At 36.3% G+C, this 24,038-nt stretch overlaps 1 protein-coding gene across 1 annotated transcript in view; it reads right to left on the minus strand.

Moving 5' to 3' along the window:
- The window catches only part of DMD (dystrophin), a 1,614,661-nt gene that overhangs the window by 1,390,852 nt on the left and 199,771 nt on the right, over window positions 1-24,038 (minus strand). Inside the window, exon 9 of the mRNA XM_042974140.1 lies at window positions 20,934-21,053. Within this exon, the coding sequence (XP_042830074.1) occupies window positions 20,934-21,053 (120 nt within the window). The remainder of the gene's footprint in view (window positions 1-20,933; window positions 21,054-24,038) is intronic.

Here is a 24,038-nt window from a genome sequence, read left to right on the forward strand (position 1 = left end):
ACTCATATTCAGCATGGTCACAAGTGAGTTTTAGGTGTTTTTCAGTAATGTCAATAAAAATGTTATTGCTTTCAACATAATGCAGCTGATTTTCCTATTTTTTATAGTTTCACTCTCTACTCCTTTTGAATTATGTTAGTTTATGGCAGAAGAAACAGCACTGAAATAATAACGCAAGATACCCAAAGGAAACATGCTGACATAAATCAATGAATTCAACAATATTAGCCACTTAGTTATTACAACCAAGTTTGTTTGTTTGTTTGTTTTTTTCTGAAACATATTAGAAGTTCTTTAAGTTCCTAGTGCCGATGTCAGGACACATCAGGTAAAATGGTATGTAATAGATCTGTTAAAAACATTAGCTCCAGAGAAAATCTTACCCCTTAAAGCCATAAACTACACTATCCACCTGATTTGAGGAAAAAGATATAAAAGGCCAAATTGTGGGATGCTGACTACACCCATTCAACCCCCCTGGAGACGGGAGTGAAGGTGAGGAAAGTACCTTCTTCATAAATGAAAGAAAACGTACTGAGACTTCTAAATAGGTACAGCATCGTCTCTCCAGTGCTACAGGACACACAAAGGTAGTGTCCACTGAAGTAGCATCTTAGGTTTGTAACCTCATAGATTGACGATTACAATTTATTAATTTTAGTGGACTTCCTATAAAACAAATCTGAACAGGGGTGCCTGGGCAACTCAGTCAGTTGACTGTCCGATTTTTGGCTCAGGCCATCATCACACGGTTCATGAGTTTGAGCCCCATGTTGAGAATGAATGGGATTGGGATTCTGTTTGGGATTCTCTCTCTCCCCCTTTCTCTCTGTGCCACACAACTTGTGCTTTCTCTCTCTCTCTCTCTCTCAAAATAAGTAAATAAACTTAAAACACATCCAAATAAAGACCTCCATATACTAGATTCCTTAAGGTTGTTAACTTTATAGAAATTCCAAAGTATTCTAATGTGGTACACTTTACACTATAGCTTTTTTTCACTATATGAATGAGTCACAAAAACTAATAATAAATATTCTTTTAGATACACAGTAAACCTATTTAACACAACTATTTTAAGAAGTGCCTTTGGTAATCCACTCATTATAACAGTTAATTTTGGTAATTTACTGAATGCTTATAATTCAGCCAATCCAATATTTAATTTAACTCGCAGCTAATGATAGCCTCTAATTCATTCATTCATCCATCATGAATCCATTTAAACAACAAATATTTATCGAACACATGGTGTATGTCAAAAATGAACAGAATAAAGAAGTTATGGGCTCAACTGTGTCTCATTTTTATTTTTGCATCTATACTTTATTTAGACACATTTATATCTTAAAGAGAGAAGAGGTTAACGAGAAAATGCATTATAGTTTCAGTGAGTTAAGAATACAGCTATTCCGGGACGACTGATTGGCTCAGTCAGTTAAGTGCCCAACTCTTGATTTTGGCTCAGGTCATGATGTCACGGTTTGTGAATTCAAGCCTTGCGTTGGGCTTTCCACTGACAGCATGAATCCTGCCTGGGATTCTCCCTCCCTGTCCATCTCCTTCTCCCTCTCTTCTCTTTCTTTCTCTCGCCCTTCCCAAGTCGTATGTGTGCTCACTCACTTTCTCAAAACCAATAAATGAACTTTAAAATACATAGCTATTTCCCTATGATTCTACACATAGCACATAGGTCTACAAAGACATATCTTAATGAAAGAAGATGTTAGTTGAAGGATGCATAACATGAATTATAGTCTCAATGAGTTCAGCACAGAACTATTCCGACATACATCTACACTTATATTCTGAAACATTTATAACTTTTTTATAAGTTTTTATTTAAATTCCAGTTAGTTAACATACAGTGAAATATTAGTTTCAGGTGTAGAACTTACTGATTTAACACTTACATACAGCACCCGGTGCTCATCACAAGTGCCCTCCTTAATCCCCCTCACCTATTTCACCCATCCCCCCTCTGGTAACCACCAGTTTGTTCTCTATAAGTTTGTTTCTTAGGTTGCCTCTCTTCTTTTCCCCTATGACTGTCTTATTTCTTAAATTCTCCTCATGAGTGAAGCCATATGGTATTTGTCTTTGTCTAACTGACCTATATCACTTAACAAAATACTGTCTAGTTCCATCCCTGTCATTGTAAATGGCAATATTTCATTCCTTTTGATGGCTGAGTAATATTCCATTGTGTATATATGCCACATCTTCTTTATCCATTTATCAATCGATAGATATTTGAACCGTTTCCTTAAAATTCATACGTTGAAGTTCTATCCCCCTCTACTACAGAATGTGACTGTATTAGGAGACAAGGCCTTTATAGATAGGACCTTTACATAGGGTTTTTCATTTGAAATGGGGCTGTTATGGTGGTATCTAATTCAATCCAACAGGTGTCCTTATAAAGAGAGGAAATCTGGACACACGGAAAGACACAAGAGACACGTGAGCACACAGGAGACCATGTGAAGACACAGTGAGAAGATGGACATCCACAAGCCAAGGAGAAAGGCCCCAGATGGAACCAAACCTGCCAATACCTTGATCTTGGACTTCAAGCCTCCAGAACTGTGACAAAATAAATTTCTGTGGTCTAGGCCACTCAGACTTTGGTATTTTGTTAGAGCAGACCACACAAGCTAATACAAAAGACATATTTAAGAGAGACTGATTCCATGGCATTACAAAATATCTCGTAAAACTGAAGTTGTAGAAAGTAAAGATGTATTCATTACAGTGGGGAATTTTTATTTATTTTTATTTTTTTAACATGAAATTTATTCTCTAATTGGTTTCCATACAATACCCAGTGCTCATCCCAACAGGTGCCCTCCTCAATGCCCATCACCCACTTTCCCTTCCTTCCCACCCCCCATCAACCCTCAGTTTAGTCTCAGTTTTTAAGAGTGTCTTATGGTTTGCCTCCTTCCTTCTCAGTAACTTTTTTCTCCTTCCCCTCCCTCATGGTCTTCTGTTAAGTTTCTCAGGATCCACATAAGAGTGAAAACATACGGTATCTGACTTTCTCTGTATGACTTATCTCACTTAGCATAACACTCTACACTTCCATCCACGTTGCTACAAAAGGCCAGATTTCATTCTTTCTCATTGCCAAGTAGTGTTCCATTGTATATATAAACCACAACTTCTTTACCCATTCATCAGTTGATGGACATTTAGGCTCTTTCCGTAATTTGGCTATTGTTGAAAGTGCTGCTATAAACATTGGGGTACAAGTGCCCCTATGCATCAGGACTCCTGTATCCCTTGGGCAAATTCCTAGCAGTGCTATTGTTGGGTCATAGGATAGATCTATTTTTAATTTTTTGAGGAACCTCCACACTGTTTTCCAGAGTGGCCGTGCATTACAGTGGCAAAATTTTAGAAAACGCATTTCAATTACTAGAATAAAATCATTTAAAATCATTTAAATAGAGGAGATTTTTAATAATTTATTGTGATTCAACTTCCCAAATACATAAATGCTATCACTTTAGAATTTTGTGTTTTATATGAGGAAAGACACAAATATCTAGACACATATCTATGGTCTAGATACATGTCTAGATACGTAGACCTAAGTGTTATGTCAGTCAACTGCTTGTATTACTTCTCAAATTAAAAAAAAAATATTAACAATTCATTTTCAGGTAATAATTCTGGCAATTCTTTAAGAGTTTGGTATTATTACCCCCTACTCCCCCAAAAAATCAAGTGACTTTCAGAAAATTCATGGCTAAATCATTTCATCTGTCTCAAAAAAATTATGGTATCAACCCCTTAAAGAATTGTCACAAATATTAAACAAGATTATGTATTGGAAAGCAGTTTTAATTGGAATTGAGTTATATGAGTGTTCATAGTTATTTACATTTTGTTTGATCATCGTGTTTATATAAAATCTTCTAAGAACTAGCAAGGGTCATCTATTTTACTCTACTCAGTCTAGAAAGGTAGTTATTAAATCTTTATAAGTAGTTGTCTAGATTTCAAGTATAGTCTTCTTTAAAGATTTCCAACACAAGAGAGTATACATAACCTTTATTAACACATTCCACTGCTTAAACCTATCTTACTCTCAGAAAACCACCAATGAACTGACTGTAAGTCACTTCTGTTATAATGTGGGCATGAAGCTTTTTACTCACCTCAGTAAAATTAGATAAGTGAATTAGAAATTGCTTGCTCGTAGGCTGGACATGTTTGCCCACAGGTAGATTTTTGTAATGCTGTATGTACAAATACAAATGGATGTACACTGTGCTTCACTTTATGAATTTATCTGGTTATTACTTAGAAATATTGGCCCTGATTTGAGTTACAAAGACTAGAGCTAAGCAATTCGAAGATTATCAGTCAGCTCTATAATCAGTCAAAGATGCTGCTTCTTATCAGTGCCTAAAGGGACGTAACCAAATTGTTACACAAGTCTCAAAGATTGGATCGAATGAGGCTGACGGAAAGCTAAATAATTTTTTTAAAGAATCATTCCATTAGGATTAGAAGCCTCTTCTCTAGAGAAAAAAGAAAAGGTCTGAGTTTCCATTTAAAAAAAAATGAATCTTTCAAGCTGTTAGAAATAATGCATTTTTTTGTGAAGCTAGGTTAACATTATGCACACAAGTGAAAATGAATTATAACATCTCATAAAGTGATACGAAGAAATTAATTTTTATTTACGTTCTCATTTTGTCTTGGCAGTGAGAGAAGCCAAAGGTCAGTTCACTTGCTCTAACACACTTTTGTGGGCTAAATCACAACTCCATTATCATCTATGCTTAGATCGACAACGGGGAAACTTTCTCCCTCCCATTCAGTTTACATCCCATATTTTTAGACCTACCAAGGACACTTCTCATTTGGGTTCCTTTGTTTGGGTGAGTTGGTTTTTAGAAGCAGAAGTGCAAAGTGACCATCAGAGAAACATTTGGATAAAGGCAACTGAGGAAAATCTGATAAGCCTGGAAGGTAAAACTTAAGTGCCTTGACCTTTGAATTTATTGAGGCCAGTGATAGAATGTGAGAGCTAAACTGTGCCCATCAAGATTGGCATTACGGGACAAACTGTTCACATGAGTATGCTCACTAGAAAGAAACAATTATGTGCCATCAACCACACAACATAGCAGCAACTAGGATTTATAAGAAAGGGAGACAGCAAGCAGCGCATCTCATTTAGTTTAAGACCCTGGAATATACTGTCCCGCTGAACAAATTTTATGCATAATGTACCTTCTGATAAATAACATTACCTGATATTTCTTTCCTAGCTTATAAACAACTATAGAGTTAAAAAGGTTAAGCAACTTCACCTTAATGATAATGAAATGGAAATAACATCCAATACCTTAATGAAAGAAATAAAATAACGCCCATTATGAGGCTAGAAATGGGACAGTGTATTACCGACTAGTGTTTTGCCAATTCTAGGATTCTCTTCTCAATGTTACATGTTTTTCCAAACTGTGAACCAAAGCAGTATATTATAAAATGGCATGCCTTATATCCTCACTGTCTAACATATGGCCCAAGGTGGAAAAACGTGTCCTGATATATTGGGAAACACTTACTATAAGTTTCTCTGAGAATATCATTCCTACTTCTATTTAAATGGTCCTGTAGGATTGTTGACTGAAAAGGAACTTGTGACTGCCACTTCTCAGTGTGCAGTTTAAAGGTGAGAACTGGACACTGAGATGAGTCCTGGTCATTTGTGACAAGGTGAATAGTACTGGAGGGTATTATGCTAAGCGAAATAAGTCAGTCAGAGATAGACATAGATATCATATGACTTCACTCATACGTGGAATTTGAGAAACTTAACAGATGATCCTTGGGGAAAGGAAGGGAAAAAAAGGTAACAACAGAGAGAGAGGCAAACCATACAAGACTCTTTTTTTTTTTTTTAATTTTTTTTTTTTAACGTTTATTTATTTTTGAGACAGAGAGAGACACAGCATGAATGGGGGAGGGGCCGAGAGAGAGGGAGACACAGAATCGGAAGCAGGCTCCAGGCTCTGAGCCGTCAGCCCAGAGCCCGACGCGGGGCTCGAACTCGCGGACCGCGAGATCGTGACCTGAGCTGAAGTCGGACGCCTAACCGACTGAGCCACCCCGGCGCCCCCATACAAGACTCTTAAATGCATAGAACAAGCTGAGGGTTGCTGGAGGGGAGGTGGTTGAGGTGATGGGTTTAGTGGGTGATGGGCATTAAGGAGGGCACTCTTAGGGATGAGCACTGGGTGTCAAATGTAAGAGATGAATCACTGAGTTTTACTCCTGAAACCAAGGCTACAATGTATGTTGACTACCTTGAGAATTTTTAAAAAAGTGGGGGAGGGGAACCAGACACTGAGATGAGTTAAGTAACTTGCCTAAGGCCACAGAACCCACAGGATTGAGTTTCTGGGATCAGACCTCAGATCCATCTGGCAACAAGTCCGTGTTCTTTCACGATGTCATTTACTCAGTGGAACATGCGACATTCATTATGCCTTATAATGTGTGCTACATAACCTAGTGAGATGTACACATGCAGAATCCTTTTTGAGTCTTTTCATATTTAGTTTTAACAGAAGTTTTACTAGACTTAAGTATACATTTTATCTAACCCACTTAACAAGGATTTGAAGCATAACATTATAATTTCATCTGAAAACATTTGTGACATTTTAACTCCCTATTTGCTTAAGATATTTTTAGAAAATCAGAAAATACTCACACTCCCCGATCAAGAACATGTGCTCTTTTGCAAGGACTTATTTTTCAAAGGTAAATATGACTGTCTGACTCGTTAATGAAATTTTGTCTTGGTGATTATGCTAAAAACATAGTGAGATTTTTAACTTGAAGAAGCATGTTCCCCTGTGCCATTACAGTCAGTTCCATATATTATTTATTTTTATGAGTTTATAAAGTACTAATGAATAAATCTGGAAAGGCCCTGTTGTTGATGCTGTTATTATTTGCAGGCTATTATTTAATGTTCTGTGGCAGCTTAATAAACTCTGCTCTCTCGCTCCCACCAGTCTATTCAGCTGGGATACCAGAAAATAAGGAGCGGGAGTCCTAAGGAGCATTCCAGCATCCTTTCCAGTGTTCATCACACTCCTGCGCATTCTTTGGTAGTTTAAGATTTTACTGTTGCTTATTGTTTTGGACCTCACAGGCTCTGAACTTCTTGAAGTGGGGTGCTCCTTACCTTTGTGCTTAGTGTCTTAAGGGGTTATTATGTGAATTTCACATCGTATAGAAATGTCTCAAAGCTTAGTACCACCACTAGAGTTATCAATATGGGGACATTTTAGGCTTAAAAAGTCTTAGAAACTTTTTTGCCTTCTTCTTCATTAAAGACCTACCTTCCAGTCATTTATAGCAACAACAGAGCTATCTATGGTAAATTTGAAGAGGCAGAGAAAGATAGAATCACATGTGAAGTCCTATCTTCTCCACCTCAAATTCTAGATCTTTCATACTTACAATGGGCATCAGTATTAGAGCATAATCTGTGAATTGGGGACAGATCACTAGGCATGAAGTACAGATTGCCTAAAGTCTTGTCCCAATTCTACTGTTACCCAAATAGGTATCACCTCTCAGCAAACAATCTTGTTATGGTTTAGACTTCCCACTAGTGAAATGGAGATAATAGCAACTGCCCTGGTACCTTCCTAGCCAGGTCACAGCTAGGGTCAGATAGGTCAACAAAGGTGAGCATGCTCTGACAACTGTGATAAATTATAGATATGCTTGTGATCGGGAAACATTTAGAGTGTCATTGATGGGAAATCAGCTTTTGCTTCCAGACGTGGTAAGTTTACAGCATAATATAATTTTAATACAGAATACAGCAAAACATTTCAGCATGTCACTAAAACTACTAGTTTTTCATATTTTATCTATGGCTTATTAAGGTTTATATTTTATACAAGAGTTGAAAATCTTTTCCTTTAAAATTTTAAACCAAGAGCATAAGGTTTATATTTTATACAAGACTTGAAAATCTTTCCCTTTAAAATTTTAAACCAAGAGCATAATCTATCATGTGTCTTATTTGTAATCAAGTGAGGGAAAAACAGATAGCCTTCTATGCTTCATTCTAACTCTAGGCATTGAAATACACCATCTAGAAGAAATCACAAATTTGAGGCACCTGCGCGGCTCAGTTGGTTAAAAATCTGGCTTCGGCTCAGGTCAAGATATCAGGGTTCATGGGTTCGAGTCCCACATCGGGCTAGGTGCTAAGGGCTCAGAGACTGAAGCCTGCTTCAGATTCTGTGTCTCCCTCTCTCTCTGCCCCTCCCCTGCTCATGCTGTCTCTCTCCCAAAAGTGAATAAATGTTTAAAAAAATGTTTTCAAGAAATCACAAATTCTAATGTATACATGTCATCAAATGTACAAAATAATCTAGTTGTAAGAGAATGGGCAATAATGGGGACTGTAGCTAAATGGAGAGCTCCTGCTAAAGGTGCCAGAGCTATTTGATTCCTACTGAGGTTAATAGTCAGGAAAACACGCAAAGGATCACCAGGTCACTTGCTTTTTCCACAAAGGCTTGACATTCATAGTTTTGTATCACATTTCCTAAACTTCAAATATTGATAACCAATAATAACATTATTAAATACCATGTAGAATAAACAGGACTTTATATAAACATACTTGTAACTTTAGAGGCAAAACACAAACACCTAGAAAGAAACAAACTACTCAAACTGACCAAAAAAAAGGAAAATCTGGAGAATGGAAGTGAAACCCAAAAGTGGAAATCAAAAATAGACAATCTTATGTCTATGAAATATATTTAATCTTTCATTTAAAACTTCCCCAAAAAAGAAAATTTCAGGTAGAAATGGCAAGTTTCTACGCCTGCACAATCAGGCGCTTAAACCTAGCAACCTATCACAAGGCAAACAATAGGCCAGTATCTTACAGGCACCCAATGGGAAAATTCCAAATCAAATGTTAGCAAATATTAGCAAAGAAATCTTACAACAAAGACAAAAGATTATACATATCATCTATGTTTGGTTTACATCAGGAATGCAAAGCTATTTTAGCACTAGAAAATGAAGCACTGTGATTTTACCTATTAAGGGAATAAACAAGAAAAACAAATGATTATCTCGAGTGATCCTGAAAAAAGCGTTTGATAAAATTCAGCACCCAGTAAATGACAAAGCCTTTTAGAACAAGAGGAATAAAAAGGATCTATACTAAACCTACAGGAGATATCATGCTTTATTATGGTGATTTACTAAAAGCCTCACCTTCAGAAACACATCAACAGTAATCTCACGGTACTAGAGTATACAGTATAATAATAACTGATTTAATGAACAAGGGAAGAGAGCAAAAGACAAATGGAAATTGAAATTTTAAAAATATACTATTTATAAAAACAGCAAATATATCAAAAAATATCAAAGAAAATGATTAAATCTCATAAAAAGTCTAAGATCCACTATCCTGGAAACTGTGTAACATTACTGAGAGAAAATAAAGGCCTAAATAAATGAAAGGCTACTCCACATTCATGAAATGAAATACTTTACATAATAAAGATACTAATCCACTATAAATTAATCTATATAGTCAATAAACCCAATTAAAATCATAGAAGAGTTTTTGTTTTGTTTTGTTTTGGTGGGGGCAGACAAGCTGATTCTAAAATCTTTAAGAAAATGTGAATAAAAATAGCCACAATAATTTTTTGAAAGGAGAAAACAAACATGAAGTGCTTACATTGGCCAAGGTAGATTTAGTGTTTCCTTCATCTTGACTAAACTTTGGCTACAAGCCTCTGACCTTGTTTTTCTTAGAGCACTTAATTTAGAGAATTTTGAACTGTAAATTTTTCTTTGCTCTTTGAGATGTAAATATGCTACAACCCAAGAATGTCCTTCTCAAGGACCTGAAAGTTATCTTTTTGAAATGTAATTATCAAGAAAGACAGTACCCCTGTCTCCCAATCTCTGGGAGGCTAGGAACCTAACTCTGATAAGGCACAATTAGCAAACACAGATGGCATAAATATATTGACTACCCAACCCCATAAAGTTTCTCCAATGGTTTTACGCCAGCTCATTGCAGCACTTAACAAACTCGTCTGCCTTTGGTTCAGTGGACCTGAGTGCAATCTCTTCCCTATTACAATAGTCTTGATTCCTAACTGCAATAGCCTTGAATAAATTCTCCCTTGCCTGTTTTACCAACTGGTTCAATTTTTCTTTTACAATACCACCAGATGTCAAAATTTATCATAAAGCCACAGTAATTAAAACAGTGTGGTATCAGCCTAACTGTAGGCAAATGTACAAATGAAACTTTATTGGAGTTCATATAGATAGATAGATAGATAGATAGATATATGAATACATAGATATATGAATACATATAGTGACCCGTATATGTATAAGCATTTGATTAAAAGTGCCAATGTAGAACATTAAGGATAGGATGGTCTTCGCAATAAATTTGCTATTTTAACTTTATCTAAATGAGAAAAAATGGACATTCATCTCTTTTTCACACCAGAAATACTAGATGGATTGTAATATGAAAGGTAAAGCAATTAGGTCCCTGTATGACAATCCAGGAGAGTATACTTTGGGTCAGAGAGTAAGAAATTTTATTTTTAAACTCAGGACAAAAATATACTAACCATAACAGAAAATACTCAAGTAGAGTACACTGAACTTAAAACTTCTGTTTATTAAAAAAGATATCATTAAAAAGTAAAAGGGTAAGGTGCCCAGTGAAAGCAAAAAAAAAAAAAAAAAAAAACTGAAATGGTTAATATAATCAATAAACAATCAAAACCCAGAATGTATATACTTTAAATAACTACAACAAATCACGAAGGGAAATACAGATAATCCAACAAATAGGCTTTTCAAAAACTAGGTATTTCAAATAGCCAATAAAACAGCTGTTAATAGCGCTTTTAATCTCATTAGTCATCACTACATGCTAAATGAAAACAAGAGATGCCATTATAAAACCACCATAAAAGCTCAAATTAAAAATGTGACAATAGCAAGTAATGAAGAGGATATGAAGCAATTTTTACCTTGATTCACTACTGATGACAGTAAAAATTTATACATCAACTTTGGAAAACACTTGTGAATGCCTGTAAAGCTAAATATGCATATATCCAATGATCTAGGAATTCTAATCTTAGGTATATAGCCAATAAAAAAGCATACATATATTCCCCAAAATATATGTGCAGTTATGTTCATAGCAGCATTATTCATAATGACCCCCAACTGGAAAGAGCCCAAATTTTCTAAACAGAACTTAAAATTAAACTGTATATTCACAAGAAGGAATATTATCCAGCCATGAAAATTAATGAACTACTACTATATGCATAATGGAGGTATCTTATAAATATAACATTGAGCAAAAAAAAAGGTGGTTACAACCTATATATTATGCATTTGCATTTACATTAAGTTAAAAATAAAACGATTCTGAGGTATTATAAATCAGGATAGAGGTCAACTGTGAAGAGCTGTGAGAAGTTTATGACTACTAGGATAGGACTTAACAGGAGTGTCTGCATTGTTGGCAGCAGATTATCTTTTTATCTGGGTGTGGAACTACATGTATGTTACCTTTGTGAGTCTTCAACCTAAAATTATGGTTTGTGTTCTTTTCTGGGTGCTCTGATAAAAAAAATAAATAAATGATTCTGTGCCATAATGTGAAGTTTAGATTTCCTTCATAGACCAAAAAGGCCAGAATTCCCTTTAGACCATATCAGAATTATATTCATAAAGAAAATGATCATTCCAGTATATTCATACATATACACTTATATTCATAATATTCATAAGGAATGTTACTATTCCAATATACTTGCATATATATCCCCTGTAATTATTTTCTCAAGGTCACATAGTAATTTTCTTCTGTGAAATTGAGAGATTAGGAGAAATCACACAGATCTGGGTACCAGTCCCATCTCTGTGATTTGAAAGCTATATGAACTTGGATTTAACTTCATTAAGCATTGGATTTTTCATTTGTGAAATAGGGATAGCATTTCATACAAAGTATGTAAAATTTTTAGAAAATGATGAGCACACAAAAGTGATAATAATTATAATTATTGCTTCTTGGGCAACAATTGTTTATACTTGGGTTTAGTGAAACTATTTCCATTACATTTAAAGTTTTTTTTTAACATGCTATTTATTCACCAAGTGAAGAATTAGAAACTATAGAGAAATATCAAAACTATTTTCATCCATACTCTTCTTCACAAATAATCTCCATTTCTCAATTCTACAGGCTTTAGCATTCCATAGACTTTTTCCCTCCCCAAATTATCCCAAAGGTATGCACAGTAAATACTTTTAATTGCAAACCCATTTCCAAGCCCAGATAGGGAAGAGGTCATGATAGCCCTTCTGAACAACTACTTTCCGGCAGACTATTTTCCTTCCAAACAACAGACACATAGTTATGATACACGATGGCTTAAAAAATGGAGTACTCATCACCAAGTAGAAAAAAAAAAAAAACGCCTCATGGAGAAAAATTCAAACTGAGTTTTCTACATGATGCAGTTTTTTTTTTAAGTTTATTTATTTTTGAGAGAGAGAGAGACAGTGTGAGCGGGGGAGGAGCAGAGAGAGAGGGAGACACAGAATCTGAAACAGGCTCCAGGCTCCGAGCTGTCGGCATAGAGCCCGACGCGGGGCTCGAACTCACAAACCACGAGATCGTGACCTGAGCCGAAGTGGGACACTCAACCAACTGAGCCACCCAGGCCCCCCAACATGAAGCAGTTTTCATACTAGATGACCAATAGGAGTACTGTGAGCAACAGGAATAGCATGTACAAGGACAGTGACACAGAGAGTAGCGGAAATGGCTTATGGAAATAGAATATAGGTGAAGGGATATGTGGGGGCTAATAGGAGACACATACTGAGAGACAGGAAAGGATCAGACAATAAAAATCATTGCAGGCCTAAGTGATCAGACTCTATCGAGAATAGAAAGCAACAAAGGATTTTAAATAGAGGAGAAACTGTAACAAAAGGCTTCTGAGAGCCAATACTGACTTTAATGCAGAAACTGGATTAAAGAGAGGTAAGAATTCAGGAAAGGACTTTACCTTGGGTAAACAGTGAGGGGAACAAATATGAAATAATGACTATGAGAGGCAAGGAAGAAATTCTGTGACTGCTGACATGCCAGGGGCTCACAGGGAAAGAAAAGGGACGAGTCTGGATGATTCCAGGTTTTTGGTACAGGTGACATGGTGAATGGCCATGTAATAACAAAAATGGGGAAGTCAGTCAAGGAAGCAAGTTTAGAAAGACATAGAGAACAAAGAGTTAATTTTTACCTTATTGAGCCTGAGATGCATTTTGGATTTCAAGTTGGATCTATCCAGAACAAAGTGGGATAGAAGAAATTGGGCTCAGGAAGGAGATCTGGGCAGAAGACAACCAGGCTTATCAACCTCTGTTTATTTTTGATACAACCTTCTGAAGCAATACAGAGAAAAGCCTTCCTCTTTCTACAAGACAATATGTATCCCTTATCTCTGCTTAGGCTGTTCTTAAAATTAAAGAATCCCTGGTTCTATAAACATTCTTTAGAGGATGCCACCATCCTGGTAAAATCCAGCTAAAATTCTAAAATACAAAGTGCATTCAAACCAACGCAGGATAATAATTATTACTCCTTATAATCCAGACACTATACCATGTCCAGGATTGCATTAATTTACTAAGAATCTGTATTATCTTGCTTTAATATTAATCTTGTGCCCAAGAAGTGTCTATCTCTCTCTCCATATATGTACACACAGGCATGTGTATGTGTGTATTAAAGAAAATGTAAATGTACATAAATGTACATTTGTATAGTTATATATACTTACACACATATATATACACTTACATGTATGGACGGGAAGCGAGACCTTCCTCATCAAAAACTTAACTGATTTAATGATATTACTTTTCACAAGCAGCAACAATTCAAACAATAAACATACCCTTTCTGATTTAAAACATGAAAGACAAGTATACGACATTTGAATGTGACATTCTAACTTTACATGACATTGTTATAAATCTTCTAAAGTCATGTGGGAGAAGAAATCATCCATTAACCACTCCAGTTTGGGTAAAATGTACACAGTGTCCCAGCTAACTCCTCAAATGGCTTCTTTCCCCCAAATTTTCTGACACTGCAGGATAAATAAAGGAATCCAATCATTTTCAGTCCAATTCTCTGGCAAATAAATCAGGTACCAGGAAAGAATATATTAAAACACAGACATTCTCCACCAGCCCATATAGGGACAAGAAGGCTGACCTTATCTATCCAGAGACATATCATGGAAGGCTTTGCAAAATCTTTTACGTAAATCCAAATAATTGATATTAATTCCACTCCACTGGATCAACCAACTTAATAAGTTCACCAAAAATCTGTCTTAATAATACCACATATTTGTATAAATTGTTCAATGTCATCTGGTATTAAATTGCTTTTCATGTCTTCATTATAGTGAATGTATTTTAACTCTCAGAGACCTTATCTTCAAAAACGATTATTTCATGCAATAAATAAGTTTAGTAACTCCATCAGATGAGCAAGAAAATTAGCATGGATATATTTGATAATTTGTTCCAAAATTGTATTTTCTAGGTTATTCTTCTTCAGAAAAGGATGCTTGTCTGTATACACTCTTTTGATACACCTTCAATTCTCCAAAATAGTAGGCAGTAACTTTAAAATGAAGGTCATTGAACAAAATATTCCAAACTACTTTTATATGCCAGAAACTCACCTGGGTCTGTGCCTTAGACAATACTAACACATCTAGTAGGATTCTCAAATGGCGATGTGTATAGAGGAACATCTACAAATGGGACTTCAATCACTGCCTTTTCTCTGGAAGATGTTTTCATTAGAACAATTTATATAGACTAGAGGCCTATGTTTCTGGTTCCTTTTTTACTAGAAACCTCCCTAGAACAATAGGTGTTATTTGTGCTCCATTTATAGTCTTTCTCCAGCGTTCAAATGCAAAAGGCTCCTAAGGACCTGTGTACCTTCAAATCACCTCCCTCGCAGGCATCACAATCCCAGACTTTAGCCTCTACTACAAAGCAGTAGTCATCAATACAGTATGGTATTGGCACAAAAACAGACACAGAGACCAACGGAATACGAGAGAGACCCCAGAATTGGACCCACAAATGTATGGCCAACTAATCTTTGACAAAGCAGGAAAGAGTATCCAAAGGAAAAAAGTCTCTTTAACAAATGGTGCTGGGAGAACTGGACAGCAACATGCAGAAGAATGAAACTAGATCACTTAAACCATTCACAAAACTAAACTCACAATGGATGAAGGACCTGAATGTGAGACAGGAAACCATCAAAATGCTAGAGGAGAAAGCAGGAAAAAAAACCTCTCTGACCTCAGCCACAGCAATTTCTTACTCGACACATCTCCAAAGGCAAGGGAATTAAAGGCAAAATGAACTATTGGGACCTCGTCAAGATAAAAAGCATCTGCACTGCAAAGGAAACAATCAACAAAACTAAAAGGCAACCAACGGAATGGGAAAAGATATTTGCAAATGACATATCAGAATTTACACAAGGGATACAGGAGTGCTGATGCATAGGGGCACATGTACCCCAAAGTTTATAGCAGCACTTTCAACAATAGCCAAATTATGGAAAGAGCCTAAATGTCCACCAACTGACGAAAGGATGAAGAAGATGTGGTTTATGTATACAATGGAATACTACTTGGCAATGAGAAAGAATGAAATCTGGCCATTTGCAGCAACATGGATGGAACTGGAGGGTATTATGCCAAGTGAAATAAGTCAGGCATATAAAGACAGATACCACGTTTTCACTCTTATGTGGATCTTGAGAAACTTAACAGAAGACCATGGGGGAGAGGAAGGGGGGAAAAAGTTACAGAGAGGTAGGGAGGCAAACCATAAGAGACTCTTAAATACAGAGAACAAACTGAGGGTTGATGGGGGGTGGGGGAGAGGGGAAAGTGGGTGATGGCTATTGAGGAGGGCACCTGTTGGGATGAGTACTGGGTGTTGTATGGAAAGCAATTTGACAATAAATTATATTTAATATAAAAATTTCCAATATGAGTGAAATCATACAGTTAAAAAAAAACACCTCCCTTGCTTTGTTTTAGTTTCTACTTAAAGGCCACCTTTGCAAGGAAGCATCCCCTGACCACTCCCATGTAAAACTGCTCCCTTCCCCAGTGTATTTTTTCTTTATAGTTACCACCTTTTTCATAGTATAAAACTTGCTGATTTATTATAGCATGTGCTTATAATGTAAGCTTCATAGAGAAACAATCTATGATTTGCCCATACTTAACCACAAAGCTTAGACTTGGCTGGCAGCTAGCAGCACTCAAGACATGGTTGTTGAATGAATACTGTTCTTCCACACAGAACACTTCCCTACCCTTGACTGTTGCCTAATTTAGCTTCCACTTTCCTGACCCTCTAGAGTAAAATAGGTCATCTAGCAATGTATGTTTTTGTGCCAGTGAACTAACTCTTCACGGCCATAATATTACATTTCATTGCATCTAATTGGTGCAGGTCCAGGACAGCAGGTGCCAAGACATTTGCCGCTGCCCATCCCACCCACTGTAGTCCCAACTGTCATCTAAGCAGAGAGCTGCTGCTCAATACATGTTTATTGATGGAATTTTGGTGGAGTTTAGCATCAGACAATAGTTCTAATGCTTAGGTAAATAACTAAGCTCCAAGCCCCTTTTACCTGGTAAGCCTCCTCTAGCATCACTCTTCTGAACCTCAGTGTTGTAGCCAAATTTGTTTGTTTTTTTTTTTTCAGTTCCTTGAAGGTGCCAGGCTCACTTGATTTACCGCTTCCCCTTCCTGGAAACTACCTGCCTCCACCAATCCCCTTTACACACACTTGAAACATATCCTTTAGACCCTAGCTTAAATACTTTGCTAGGGAATCATTCCTTGCCTTCAAATATCAGTTCAAGTCAGATTAGTGTGTTATTACAAAACCTTATTCCTTCCCTTCATATAAATAAGGTGTGTCTGTTTTTAAATATTCACTCACTTTTGTAAATATTTGATTCATGTCTATTTCCTCTGCTAGAGTGCAAGACACAAGAGAGCAGTCACCATGCCTACCATGGTGACCACCGATGGAAGGAATCAGCGCTTGATTTCAAAGAAAGAGCCTCAGAAATGGCTACCGTTGTTTCTAGGTTCCACATAAGGCAGCAGGCTCACAGATTACTCACTCCTGACCTAGGAAGGTAATGACAAATTCTCTTTTTGTTCACTCTTTTACCTCTGTTACCCAGCACAATCCCTGAGACATAGCAAGAACATAGCAAGTACTCGCTTAAAAAAAAAAGAAAAGAAAAGAAAAATGGGAGGCAGATACTTTAGAAGGAGATGTAATAAAGTCCTCCAGGACTGAATATTGTACATAAATTACTAATCTCAGTTATTTAGCCAAGGTATTTAAAATCAGTTAAATGGCATCACTGCTTACAAATCAGACTCTCTGTGCATTGATATCCCAGAACCCTCAAAAGTGAAGGACGAGTTTATGACCTGTGGTGACATTGCTGAGGGACAAGTTGAACCTCTGAGAGAGAATCAAATTAATTTACAACAGACTGTACTTTTAGAATCCCTAAGCATGTGTTCTGACCTAACTTTGTTTTTCTTCAAATCTTTTAACAGAAAGACTTCTAAAACTCTTTTAAAGTTAGACAAACTCTAACTTACAATACAGTTCATAGAATTAAGTCAACACACGTAAAAAATATTCTACGAGGAGTATTTTCAGAGCACTAACTCAAAATGATAAGAACACGTCCCTCTCTTATTACACTAAATCAAAGACTTCTCTTTCTAGTTTGCCCCATCTACATCTCTTAACTGAAGACCACTGGGTATCTATTTGGAGGCTCTGGATGGTGCTTGAGCACACTGGAATGAAAGAGATTAAGGCATTGTAATGGTGGAGAAAAGAGCTGTGGAATAAACATGCAACACTAACAAGTCTAGGCGAATAAACTATGGACCAGACCTAGCTCCAGTGAAAGCCCTCAAGGATTCTTCTCAGATCCCTGCCAGGTTTGTTCCCCCTTATATGGAGTCCATATACTTGTTTTTCTCTCTTAAAATTCTTCCCATTCTAACAGAATTCCTCTGGGCGCAGCACAAAACATAATAATAGTCCACGTTTTCTGAAGCACACATGGAATTCTTATTACGTGCAGAGAATACCTGTGCTGCTGTTAAAGTGCCTCTTGTATTTATCTTTTTATCCTTTATTATTTCTCTCTTCCTCCTTCTCTGCCCACTTCTCTTCCTCTCCCCCTTCCTTTTAAAAATTCAACTAGTTTAAGAGCAGATCATATCACGTGCAAAGAACCTAAGAGAGAATCATGAAAATTTCAAGTCTAATGGGAGCCCAGCATTCCAGAGTAATTCAAACCAAAGGTTAAATAAGGCATAGAATTCAAGCATGGTTTCCTCTAGCACTGAGGAAAGTGACAGAATGAGAAGAAAGAAACATTAAAGCTGAGGCATTCTCACCACAGAATTCCTTCCAACTCTGCCCTCTTAGATACTAGTCTAGATTAGCTACAAATCAGGACACAGTAACGGAAATGTAGAGAGAAATTAGGATATCAAAAGGGAAAAGGGCGTTGAGGGGAAAAGAGGAGGTTTGGAGGCAGTAGTCAACACTAATTACTGGGAGGTGATCACGGACAAATGCAGAGGGGGTCTATATAATTTAGGAGTAGCAAATATATGCACAGCTATCTCAGGAGGTATCTCTGGGCCGAAGAAATAAAGACAGAAAATAAGGCAAAAAAGAAAGCACATAGGATAATAAATAGAGAAAACCTGAGGGACACAACTCAAATGATCCTAGTTAAGATCCAATTCAGTCAACATCTGTGAGTGCTATGGATTGTTCTTCAAGGTGGTCTAGCCTCACGGACATCAAGGTGGAAAGATTATATTCTAAAGCTAGTTGCATTAGGTCTAGTAATACCAAAATGGATGTCTTTCAGTTGTTTTAACTAGAAATAGTCTATGACTTAGAAAAATGGGTGCCTTAATTTTTTTTTAACCTGTCACCCTCCCAACTCTGCCCCCTAGCCTTCTTTTATTGTCTCTGAAAATTTCTGAGGAACGCTGAGTATTACATTTTTACCCATCTATATATAATTAGTTACAACGCTGTTTTATCAGAACTATGGAATTCTTTCCAATGGTCACAGCAGTGGCCTATCAATACAATCCTTTAGCTGGTCACAAGTGGTGTGTGTATACGACATATGTGATCATATATATGATGATATATTATAATATCAGGTGTCACAAGCCTTTCTACATCTGTAATCACCGCAATTTCACTGAATCATAAGCATTTAACATGGGTGACTAATATAGGTCAAATGCTCGGTTGTAGCAGTTCAAGAATTTCCTTTTTGTCATTTAATGATAGAGAGGAAGATAACATTGTTAAAGACTGGCAGTCTAAAGCAGTAACCTGAGGAAATGACATTTTCCTGGGATAAAAAAATACAATTCACACAAAAAGAGAAGAAAACAGAGATAAGGCTGTAAGAAACTGTGTTACAGGTTAGGTAAGAGAAATGATGTTTAGAACAACCTTGGGCTGATAAAGCTATTTAAGCCCACACTGATTGGATCCTTAGACATGTCAGACTATTGGCCCCTAACAATCACATAGAAAAGGCAGGGATTTCATGATTTCACGGGTACAATGAATGCCTCAAGTATTATTTGCAGTTCTGTGTGTGTGTATGCATATATATATATATATATATATATATATATATAAATGTATGTATCACAATCAGAACAATAAATTGTTCTATTTTTCCTTAATGCTGATGTTTTGGTATATGTACATATTGCTTCATTGAAAATGTTCTCTTTTCTTTCTTTTTCTTTTTCTTTTTTTTTACAATAAAACATCATTGTTCCCAATTAGGAAGAAAAGATAAAAATACAAAAACACCCACCTTACCCTTTGTTACTATGTACTGGTTATATTCCCAAGCACACAATTACTATGACTCAAGTTGAATGAGGGCTTGCTTCTCCAATAAAACTTCCAAAACTTAAATACCCTTCTATGCCCTCATCAAGACTATAACTGAAGTTTTCTAGGAAAAAAAAATATACTGAAGGTGTTCAATTTCTCATTATTTGATTGAATCCTTGTGTGTGTGTTTTTTAGTTTTGTCCTCTTCCCAGCTGTAGGTTATTTTTTATTAATGTTTATTTTTGAGAGAGAGAGACAGACTGTGTGTGTGTGTGTGTGTGTGTGTGTGTGTGTGTGTGTGTGTGTGTGTACATGAGTTGAGGAGGGGCAGAGAGGGAGGGAGACAGAATCCAAAGCAGGCTTTGCACTGTGGACACAAAAGTCCAGGGCTCAAACCCACAAACAGTGAGATCATGACCTGAGCTGAAGTTGGATGCTTAACCCACTGAGCCACCCAGGCAACCCCGCTTGACTTCTGAAGAGGGCATAAGTAATATCTTCTGACCACTTCTCTAATACATATTATTCAATTACAATTTTTTTTAAAAACAGCCTTGGGGGAAATACATGAATGCAGGTTTTTTTTTTTATTATATAATATTGTGAACAGTGCATAGTTAATGAAAGGGAAATGTGCACAAAAGGGACATAATTTGAATTAGTTTAAATTAATACACTCCATTGTAAATATGTGTAATATACAAATTACATTATAAATTTTCTAAATATTTTCTGAGTTGCAGTTAATTATTTTGAATGATAACATTAGTGTATTAAAGAAAAATAACCTGACCTTAAGCTGTTCTTCCAAAGCAGCAGTTGCTTGGTCTCCACCAGATTCATCGACCACCACCACCATGTGAGTGAGAGAATTGACCCTGACTTGTTCCTGTTCTAGGTCTTCTTGAAGCACCTGAAAGATAAAAATAAAAACAAAAATAAAAATAATAAAGGTAATTAAAATAATAGTTCCCTGAACTGAATGCCAAAAACATTTCTCCCCAACTGTGTGGGATTTGTGTGTCATCTTTTAGGTAAGGTAATGTTTTCTTAAACAAGAACCATTCCAAACATATTTTCTGCTATGGTGCTCAGCAAAATTGGCATACATTTACTGTCAACTGTTGGAAATACAGAGGGAACATCTGTTGAGAAAGGTATGGTAGGATGTTCTACACCTTATCCCACCTTCACTCATTTTTTGAAGGACTTTTCTCCTAAAATTACCAGCTGCCTCTGGCATCGTCATTGTCTCCCTCTCTACTGAAGTTCTCCCTTATCAACACACACAAAACAAACTCTCTTGACCCAACAAACCCTTTCTACTACTGCTTTATCATTTTTTTTCCTCTTCACTGAAAAATATTTCGTTGTCTACACTTACTCTTTCCATTTCCTTACCCTACTATTCTCTTTGCCAACTATCCCATCGAAACATCTCCTGTAAAGGTTGCCATCAACCTCAAGATCCTCAAATCCATTCTTCTTTCATTCTCTTCTCGTGAGTGCCATGTATCACTCTTCCGTGATTATCCTTGCACCTCACTGAGTCCTGCTTTTTAACTCCTTTACTGGTTCCTTCTCGTCTGCTCAACTACAAATCAGATGTCAATCCTCTGTATAAAAACCAATGGCGTCACACTTCATTAAGAGGGAAAATACAAATTATTTATCTCCTTAAACAGTATAGTACCTGCCTAGCTCTCTAATCTAGTTGCATACCATTCTTGCCCTCTGATACTATGTTTCAGCCACAATAGTCTTCTCTTCCATCATGTGTCAAGTCCTTGGCTTCACCTAAAGCGTTATCCCTCCATCTCTCTAAACAACGTCTCCTTCTTAATGTTCAAGACTCATTTTAAGTGTCACTTGCCCAGAGAGGCTTTTCATGAAGATGCTATGTACATTTCCTTCTCATTTACTCTCAACCTCTGTAATTTTTTTAATACAACAATTTCACAACTCAGTATTTTCTTGTATATTAGCTTAGTCATTTATTGTCTGTCTCTACTTACTGGAATAGAAGAGCCACTAGAACAGACATGTCCCTTGTCCTTCTCACTACAGACTCCAAGCAACTGAAGATCAATAAACTTTTTGAATGAATGGTGCCAGGTGGAGGGATAAGGGCAATACACACAGATGAATGTGGATAAAGATTACAATCTAAAAGGGGGGATTCATTTTTTTAAACTGTAATCATAATTACACTGACATCACATATAACCACAGAACAGTATTTTAATCTTTCAAACATCATAGTGTACAAGGGTTTTTTTTGGTAAAGATAAACAGGGTAAACCGAGTAATAAAATAAATAGAGAGGAAATATAGAAGAAGTCAACAGGGAAGGATGCTCCAATGCCTCCAGGACCTTGTCACGTTACACTAACGGTTATTAAAAAAATCCCTAAATGCATATGCGAAATGTCTGACCATTTAGTTTGCTCCCTGAAATACTTTATTGTATACTATGAGAATGGAGGAGCAGGTTTGGGACAAGATCTGTTATTTTCTGGACAATCGGCACTCCCTGCCTGGGAAACAATGATGCTTGGTACCTACCATAGTAGCTCTTAGTTATGCATGCCCTGTGGTGGATGTAAGGGAATTTATTGGGATTGGTCACACCACAAACTCAAATGCATGCACATTTTTACCCTAGGACTTTCATTTTTTGAGTCTCTTTCATTTTCAGAGCACTATAAAATCACTTACTTTTAGTTTCTCTCTCTAGAGTTTTATGCTATATTTTCAAGTAAAGCAATTTAGAATAAAATGACTCTGCATTTATTTTGTGTGTGGAGTCTATACTGCCTATCATGCCTCTGACATTCCAGAGCTTACACTGGTTAATAAAACTCTTTCTGCCATGAGGCCAAAAATGGAAACATTAACATTCAGAGTTGTCCTTGAAAGTCATGTTGAGTCTGTGTTTTCTGAGTTATATAAGGCAGGACTGGGAACATTTCAAATGTGTCCTCCAGGAATTTTAAGAATAATTAAAATAATATTTTGGTAGCTGATATATGATAAGTTGATGTCTTTAACTTGGCCAATTCTTTTCCCCTATCATTCAAGTATGAGAGTATATATAATTACGTGTATTAAAAACTGAGAAATAATGCTATAAAGCTCACATTTTTACATCTAAATTGTTTTTTTTTTCACTGTTTTAATATATTTTAGTAAAGGAACTTGAGAATATCATTGATCTGTGAAGTGCTAATTTTAAACTCAGGTCTAGTCTTTCTAAAGCATATGTGATCAAATGCATTATTTATTTTCTCCATTCCTTTGATTTCTGATTTTGTTTTGCTTATCTAGTTGCTTTTTAATCAGAAATTATATTCTTGACATATGCATCAAGGGTTTACTTCTTATGCTTTTGCAAAAGTGCTAACACAAAAAAATCACAAAAGCGAGTTGTGAGTTGATAGCTTCAAAATCAAACAGAAGAACTACTTGGATTTGTAGTGAGTAAAGGGAAATAAAGGAACATAGGAAAGGTACTCCATAGTGGCTGAAATTCTGGAAGAGTGCATAGCACTGGAGTGGATCAGCGTAGACTATTTGATTTAAGTTAATTCCAGTGTGTCTTTTTCCCTTCTAAGACTTTTTCAAATCACATCTCTTCTTTTACCCATAATCAGGAATTAAAACAAAAAGGGTTCCACTGACGTTTTTGAGCATACTCAACAGCCTCAAGACAGAAGCTATTGCAACATTGTAATCATCCTTCCTATTTCCTCAGATGTTGCCTCTGAAAATAAATAGAATGCATACCACAGTATTTGCTAATGCCCCCAGTATCAGCAAAAGACAAAAGACTATAAAATATCCAACGTCTAGAGTTCATTTTTTTAAAGTTGATTCTTAGAAGTAGCAAAATGTCACA

The sequence above is a fragment of the Panthera tigris genome, chromosome X (assembly GCF_018350195.1).
Source record: "Panthera tigris isolate Pti1 chromosome X, P.tigris_Pti1_mat1.1, whole genome shotgun sequence".
NCBI lineage: Eukaryota > Metazoa > Chordata > Mammalia > Carnivora > Felidae > Panthera > Panthera tigris.